The sequence below is a fragment of the Sinocyclocheilus rhinocerous genome, unplaced genomic scaffold (assembly GCF_001515625.1).
Source record: "Sinocyclocheilus rhinocerous isolate Xijiao unplaced genomic scaffold, SAMN03320098_v1.1 scaffold1222, whole genome shotgun sequence".
Taxonomy (NCBI): Eukaryota; Metazoa; Chordata; class Actinopteri; order Cypriniformes; family Cyprinidae; genus Sinocyclocheilus; species Sinocyclocheilus rhinocerous.
The window spans coordinates 307946-316019 of NW_015640234.1; the positions used below are offsets into that span (position 1 = coordinate 307946).

General features: G+C 37.8%; 1 protein-coding gene across 1 annotated transcript in view; it reads right to left on the minus strand.

Annotated features, from left to right (window-relative positions):
• LOC107752599 (dedicator of cytokinesis protein 9) overlaps positions 1-8074 on the minus strand; it is a 97963-nt gene that overhangs the window by 33966 nt on the left and 55923 nt on the right. The window contains exons 8-18 of the mRNA XM_016568611.1: positions 6970-7044; positions 6504-6644; positions 6210-6422; positions 5754-5876; positions 5365-5447; positions 4377-4499; positions 3593-3644; positions 1991-2056; positions 1304-1396; positions 1067-1190; positions 722-840 (exon numbers count right to left, since the gene is read on the minus strand). Of these exons, the coding sequence (XP_016424097.1) occupies positions 722-840; positions 1067-1190; positions 1304-1396; positions 1991-2056; positions 3593-3644; positions 4377-4499; positions 5365-5447; positions 5754-5876; positions 6210-6422; positions 6504-6644; positions 6970-7044 (1212 nt within the window). The remainder of the gene's footprint in view (positions 1-721; positions 841-1066; positions 1191-1303; positions 1397-1990; positions 2057-3592; positions 3645-4376; positions 4500-5364; positions 5448-5753; positions 5877-6209; positions 6423-6503; positions 6645-6969; positions 7045-8074) is intronic.

The window sequence follows — 8074 nt, forward strand, 5'->3', positions numbered from 1 at the left end:
CAAACAAAAACGAAAAACAACAACAATATAATACAACAAAACAAAAAAAATGCAAGAAAAAACAAAACACACACACACACACAAAATAAAAACCACAACAATACAAGAAAACAAAAAACAAACAAAAAAACAACCAAAAAACTAAACAAAACAAAAAACAACAACAATACAACAAAACAAAAAACAACAACACAAAGCAACAAAACACACACACAAAGCACAACCAAACAAAAACCAAAACAAAAAAAACACAACACAATGCAACAAAACAAAAACACATGTGCACACACACAAAAGACAACACCACAAACAAAACAAAACCCACAACAATACAACAAAACAAAAAACAAACTAACAAAAAAAACCACACAAAGCAACAAAACACACACACACACACACACACACGCACACAAAACACAACCAAACAAAAACAAAAACAAAAAAACAACAATATAATACAAAACAAAAAAACACAACACAATGCAACAAAACAAAAAAACAAAACACAATGCAACACAACAAAAACACATGCGCGCACACACACACACACACACACACACACACACACACACACACACAAGAGACAACACCACAAGCAAAACAAAACAAAAACCACAACAAAACAAACAAACAAAAACAACACAAAGATACAAAAAAACACCACAAAAAAAACAAAAAACAAAAAAACAACATGATCAAAATCAGTGTTTGGGTCTCTCACCTTGCTGCTGTTGTCCTGGAAACTCAAGTAACCTGATGGCAGGTTTGCAGCCACTGCCACCTGCTGTTCATTCATAATGACTCTGCCATCCTTCAGCAAGGGGAGCCACGCATAACCCACTACACACGCACACACACACACACACACACACACAGAATGAGTGGGTAGAACGGTACTTTGCAAGAAACGGGGTCCTTAAAAATGCCAGTGTATGCAGCCCATACATTGTGTTTGATTAGTTAAAATGGATCTAAATATTGATTGTCCTTTTCCTCTTTCACTGTGTATTTTCAATCCAGTGGTTAAGGCTGCTTTCAGAAGGTCTTATGTGAGTGTGTGTCTCACCTTGTGTCTCCAGCTGTTCTCGTCTCTTAGTGCTGGCTTTGCTGTTGCTGTCACAGCTGATGTGATAGAGAGTGAACAGAAGATGATGTCTGTCCGTCAGCTGAGCCGGCAACTCTATCTTAAACTGGACACGTTAAAAACAAGCATTAAAAGCCACAAACACCACAACAGTTTGACCATAAGCACTGCAAACTCACAAACTTATAGTGATGTAGCGCTCAGAGGTAAACGTCTCACCTCTTCATAAAACTCTGGGTTCTGCTGGTGGTGTAAGACCGCAGCAAACGCTTTCTTACAGAACAGAGGCCCTCCTGGACGCCCGTATATACACTGATAAAACAGAGAGCAGACAGCTACAGCATCACTTACAGTTACACAAATGAACTAAATCACCTAGTGGAAGAGTTATTGTGATTCAGTTCTTAATAAATGCAATGACATTACCATTCAAGTGTTTGGGGTCGGTAAGACTTTTAAATGTTTTTGAAAGAAGTCTCTTGTGCTCACCAAGACTGCATTTATTTGACAAAAAATGCAGTAAAAACAATAATATTGTGACATATTATTACATATTATTGTATATTTAAATGTCTTGTAAAATGTCATTTATTCCTGTGATGCAAAGCTGAATTTTTTAGCATCATTACTCCAGTCTTCAATGTCACATGATCCTTCAGAAATCATTCTAATATATTGATTTGCTGCTCAAGAAACATTTCTTATTATCAATGCTGAAAACAGATGTGCTGCTGAATATTTTTGTAGAAACTGTGATACATTTTCTCTGGATTATTTGATGAATTACATTTTTTTTTTTAAATTAAATTAAATGTTATAAAAAAAATGGTAGCTTCTGGAGGCCATACCCCTTAACTGTGATAAAATCACTGCAAGCACTGATTGAGTGTTTGTGTGTGACATTACCTTCAGTGGGAGAGCGTCTTCTTCATCCGAATCTCTGAATTCCAGACACAGAGCAATGTTTCTGGCCTGGAATCACAAAAGGAAAACATGAAATACGCTCAACTGACACTTCGCTGAGTACCATCTTAAAAAATACTGATTTTACTAATCCTACTTTAGCAACTGTACTTGTTCGACACACGTTTGCTATGTGAGTCCTGTGTGTTTGAAGAGTTTTAACAGAATTTTACAGAACCTATTAAGACTGAGGGAACTGCAGGGGATTTGTGAGTTTATGAAAAGCTAATAATTATTTAAATTATAAAAATGTTAAATTCACACACACACACACATATATATATATATATATATATACACTGAACAAAATTATAAACGCAACACTTTTGTTTTTGCCCCCATTTTTCATGAGCTGAACTCAAAGATCTAAGACTTTTTCTATGTACACAAAAGGCCTATTTCTCTCTCTTATTGTTCACAAATCTGTCTAAATCTGTGTTAGTGAGCACTTCTCCTTTGCCAAGATAATCCATCCACCTCACAGGTGAGGCATATCAAGATGCTGATTAGACAGAATGATTATTGCACAGGTGTGCCTTAGACTGGCCACAATAAAAGGCCACTCTAAAATGTGCAGTTTTACTGTACCCACTCAAGTCGGTTACAACGACGAACTGCAGTCAGGTCGAGACCCCGATGAGGACGACGAGCATGCAGATGAGCTTCCCTGAGACGGTTCTTGAACAAACTACAACAGGTAAAGCTGTCAGCTGTGTGGATATTAGCGATATCGTTAACAATTCTCGTTTATAATCGATACTGATATGGCTTCTTGTTATCAAGATCTTTAGTCTATGCTGTGTTCTGTTAATGCGTGAACTTCTTATTTGTAGCGCACTTGCCATATAATAATCGCTATAAGCTTTGTTATCTGTTACCTTTTAATAAACAAAGTATCAGCTTTAAAATCCTGCCAAATTCATAACGAAATTCACGTGAACCCATCATATCTTTCTCTTTACTACTTTAGTATGAAATAAACATGAATGAACATCAAAGGGTATATTATAAGATTATATATTATACAAGAGTCTCATGTAATCACTCATTCAGTGTTTCAAACTGCAGGAAATGTGTAAAGCTTGTAAACAATGCCACGTAACAATACATTTACCTCAGAATAACCATCTATAGATAAGCTCATTAGTCAGCTAGAAAAAAATAACTATAAATAGCATTTTGCTAAATATAAGTGCTATATTGCATATTCATATTTTTACTTAACCGGTTGTCTACATGATAAGAATGCAAGGAGCTAAAGATAAAATCCAACACCTCCTATAAAATTACATGTTACTAATGAAGAAAAACAGACTGGATGACAACATTTATAGGATGCATTGAGGAGGAGCCCAAACTACACTCAAGGGCCAAGTGATGCTCACATAGATATGGGCCTGATATTGGCACAGATTCTGTGTAATAAACAATTCTTTGTGACTGTATATAGTTCTGAAGTATAGGACTGTGGCCCTCCAGGAATCTGACACTCCTGCTCTATAGAAAAGTCTGAGCTTTGAGTTGAGAAATTTAGCAACGTTTTACCTTGGTGAAGCTCTTCTGGCTGTCGTATTTGAGATGGCGTGGATACACGTACAGTGAATAAATAATTGAATTAATAAAACACATTTATTCTGTGGCACTTAAGAAAATAATTTGGCACCTTTTTTTGTTAAGTGATTTTTTTCTGTCTGGAGCCCTGCTGCTATAGCACATTGTCTGAATGAACGTCTGAAGCTGGTCTCTCCATCCTGTATTTAAGCCAAATTAGTGTTTTGGATGTAGCCTTCCACTGCATACTTAAAGTTTTTTGGAAATGATTGTTTGACTGATTTATTCTTGAGGTACATCAAATTCCTTCTCTCTCCATGTTTGATGGCAACAGAAAAGCACTAGTGTCCCGCAGCTTGTTAGATTTTTTATTTCACTTTTTAGCATTTCCTAATGCCTCATTACACTTAAAGCCTGTAGTTTCCACTGCATGTGTTTAAATATTGAAAAGAATGTTTGTTCAGATCAATTTCTGCATTTCTGTCAGGACCACTATCAGCAAAGATGATTGACAATTAGCATACAGTTTGGATTGGCGGTATGGTTCTGTTCTGGGCAAGAACTCCCTGCGCATCCATGCAGCCTAGCATGGATGAGAGCAGGGAGAGCAGCGATAACTAAAATATCAACACCCCTGACAGAAGAGAGACACACAATACCATCTTTCTTGTGAGCTGAACAAGAGTGTGTACAACATCGTTCTGCAGGTCATGCAAACACTAAACACCTGAAACACTACAAGAGTGTTATTATTGGAGCGAATGACTGTAGAACTGACTTCCTGAAGTCTGCGAGCAGTCTGAACATGTCCTCGTTGGAGAGCTTGTTGCCATCCTGTCGGTAGAGAGCCGAGAATCGGGCGCTCTTGTCCACCATCCCAGAGGCGTCCTTAAACAGGGGCCTGAGAAACAGACACAAAGCTCATCCTGCTGTTGTGTTGTGCCATTTTTCCACTCGGGTGAAAGAGATGAGAGCACACACAGACACACACATCCTGCCCAGCTCATCTTTAACATCCCATTGGAAAGATAAACTTAATGGTATGGCTTAAAAACAACAGCCCACGCCCTTTTCTAGAACAAAACCGGAATAAAAACAGTAAAACAAATATTTGCCTCAACATTATTAATTCTACTCGTGTTGCTTTTACAGTAAAATTGAGATCTCACACACTCAGGCTGGAAGTCACTATATAGTTTCAACCTTTTAGCGTGTGATGTTTCAGTGCAAATACATATTTATCTTATTACCATACTACCCATCATCCAACTTGACCAGGCATTTATGCACTGGTATAAAACTGCCACACATAGTTACATTTTAAAAGTCATTTCTGGGCAAATGTGCCACTTTTCCACGCATATAAATCTCTATACAGAATGCGTCAGATTCACAAAATCGTAATGGCCTTAAAAATTAGATTTATGCAAAATATCTTATTGCTTTAGATTTTTGGATAAAAAAAATGACATTTATTCACATATTTTGTGAAGTTCACCAAAGTGGCACTTATCCAGATGCACAACATAGTACAGTTCAGATCTAAATGAGTTGCCTGGATTTCCACAGTGTTACAGTGATGCTGTGCAGCTGCACATGCTGTAAAATACGTCATATTGTGTGTCTGCCGCATCCCCCACAATCTCACATTCAGACCTGTCCTGCTTATGGCATGTAAATGTTTGCACCATAATCTTCTCAGTGACTTCCACTCTCTGTGTGTGACTTTCAAGAGCTTTTTCTCATGAGAAGTCAGTGTGTCTCACCTAGCGGCCCATGCAAATGGCATTCGGTACTGACCCAGCCGGCTGCAGGCCATCTTAGCGTTCTTTAAAACCTTCTGAGCAGCCTGAGGAGAGAAGAAGGAAAAGAATTGTACTTTTATCTGTAATTAGGTTTGAAAAGCATGCCATTTAAAATGGCACTGTCTAAAGCATTTCACATTATTTCTATCTGAATTATATTACTATAACACACCCAGAATGGAACGAGCATGACAGGTCTCTAGGCAGAGAAGGGCTAGTATATCTGAGTATCTGATCCAGAAACCTGAGAGCTTTAAATGCACTCACCAACATCTGGGTTTATCCACATTTTTTGACTTTTTCCAGAGGTCTAAAAGTGATATCACACACACACACAGCAGCAGCAGTACCTTAGCAGAGTCTGAGTTCTTCATATAAGGCTCGGCACAATGTGCTATTCCACCCTGTAAGACCTTCTCTATCCGAGCGACCAAGAAGACGTCAGGGTGCGGACAGGTCACCGAAAACACTCCCTATAGACAGACATGATTAGAAATTTTCACAAACAAGGGTAGTAATGTTTAATGTAAAAAGGTTAAAGGGTTAAAATCCTGAAAATAGATTTTTGGTAGTTATGTTATGATCAGGACTGATGTTAAAAAAAAAAACTGTCACTGAAAGCGGAAAAAAATATGAAGTGTTATGGTTACACTTTTTTGTGAAAGTATATTTAAACCGTGTTTGTCCCTGTAATATTATAAATGGCTTTTGTTTGAGGGATGAACCAAAAAGATTTTCTGTGTTTTTCAACAGCAGGTCACAGGTGCTCTTGACAGAGATTGGATCTCTTGTTTTTTTGTCCTCACCTGTCGTGGAAACTGAATGGCGCTCTCTGTCAGGCTGTTGGCTGTCGGTTGTGCTGCTTGCGGACTGTCTGGCGCTGCGGTGCTGTTGTGAGCTCCTGACGGAGGCAGCAGCGCTTTCACAGACGGATGGTTCATATCCACGTGGAAGTCTGAGGAGATCTTACGACCACTTTGAATATCAAACAACGACAGAGAGATGAAGAAGGGCTCAACCTGCAACACAAATCAGTGCAGAAACTCTCAAGACGAAGACGGTTTACTGGGATGGAAACTGTAGCTAGTAAGGTAAAGTACGTTAGTGGTTGGACCCTCTTCATTTTCCGCCACACAGCTCTGCAGGTTGAAGGACAGGTCGTTACAGTTCACCAAGATCCGCTTCCCGAACTTTTCCTCAAAGGGCTTCACATCTGGCTCGATCCCAGAGAAATCCAATTTCTGCTCAAAGTGGAGGATGAGACGAATAATAAGTACATGAGATTCATCTATAGGCATATTTTTATATATTTACACTAGCATCCAATAGTTCGGCGGTCAGTAAGATTTTTATGTTTTTTAAAGAAGTCTCTATATCTGTGATGCAAAGCTTTTTTTATAAGGCTTTGATGAATAGAATGTTCTTTTGTAATATTACAAATGTTTTCTGACCCCAAACTTCTGTGTACTTTAGTGTAGTGTACTTGTATCTTCATCGTTTAGTGAAGAGGGGAAAACATGAGCTAGTAAAAGAGGCTGTTCCTCGGCTTCTATATTAGTGATGTACCTGTAAGTCTGGGTCCAGTGTAAAGAGTTTTAGCCGTGCCTCATTTCTCATCTTGCTCTCGATATCTCTGGCACTCTGGGAGAACAGAGCAGAGAGATATCAGTCAAAACCTTCAAAGCTTTTTGATTCAGTGTCATTCACTTCCAGCTCCAGAAGAACAGAAGCGAATGCAGGTAGCATTGCACAGTCTAATGCTAAAGAAGCAAAAAAAAAAAGTTATATATTTTCATATCTCTTATAGATGATGACTGTACAATCTGGAGCAAAACAACTTTCTGGGAGATCACACAATAAAGCATCATGTTGGTATGAAGAGGTTATTAAAACGTTTTTGGTTTCTAAGGTAATTTGGCCAACAAAGTGATTTTCAAAGTACAGTCCAGAGGAGAACTGCCCCCGACTGAGCCTGGTTTCCCTCAAGGCTTTTTTTCTCCACTACTATCACCTGATGGAGTTTGGGCTTCTTGCTGCTGTCGCCTTTGGTTTGCTCAGTAATATTATCAATTTGACACTGCTGGAGGAGAACAAAACTTGAACTGAATTGAGCTAATAATGACACTACTTCTGTTGTTATCGCTCAGTCGAATTCATATCATAATTGATGAACTCTACAACATCGACAGTAGGGCTGGGTTTTGACACGAATTTCACGATTCGATTCTCATTCACAAGTTTGCGATTCGATTCGATTACCAATTCGATTCGATTTGTTTCAGTATCGATTATTTTGGATACAAATCAGGTACAGTACATGCCAAATTTTCTCAAGGAAAAAAAATCTCTCAACTAATACATACATGAGAGTCAGTAGGTACTACATTATATACTATAATATTGAAGGTTAAAATTGACTGATTTGTAGTACAACTGCTAAAATTACACTTAATGAAGTTTTTAAAATAATAAAGTTAAAATTACATAATATTTCTACCGCAATTCGCTTTGTTTTAAATATAAACATTTAAATATTGGCTGTCATAAAAACTTGATGGATTTATTCAAACATAAATTAAACATTGAAGAATAGTAAAAATTATAATGTATATGTTATATGGTGCATATATTTAGCAAAATGCCCCTCTCTGCAGTTTATTTTTCTAGCTTA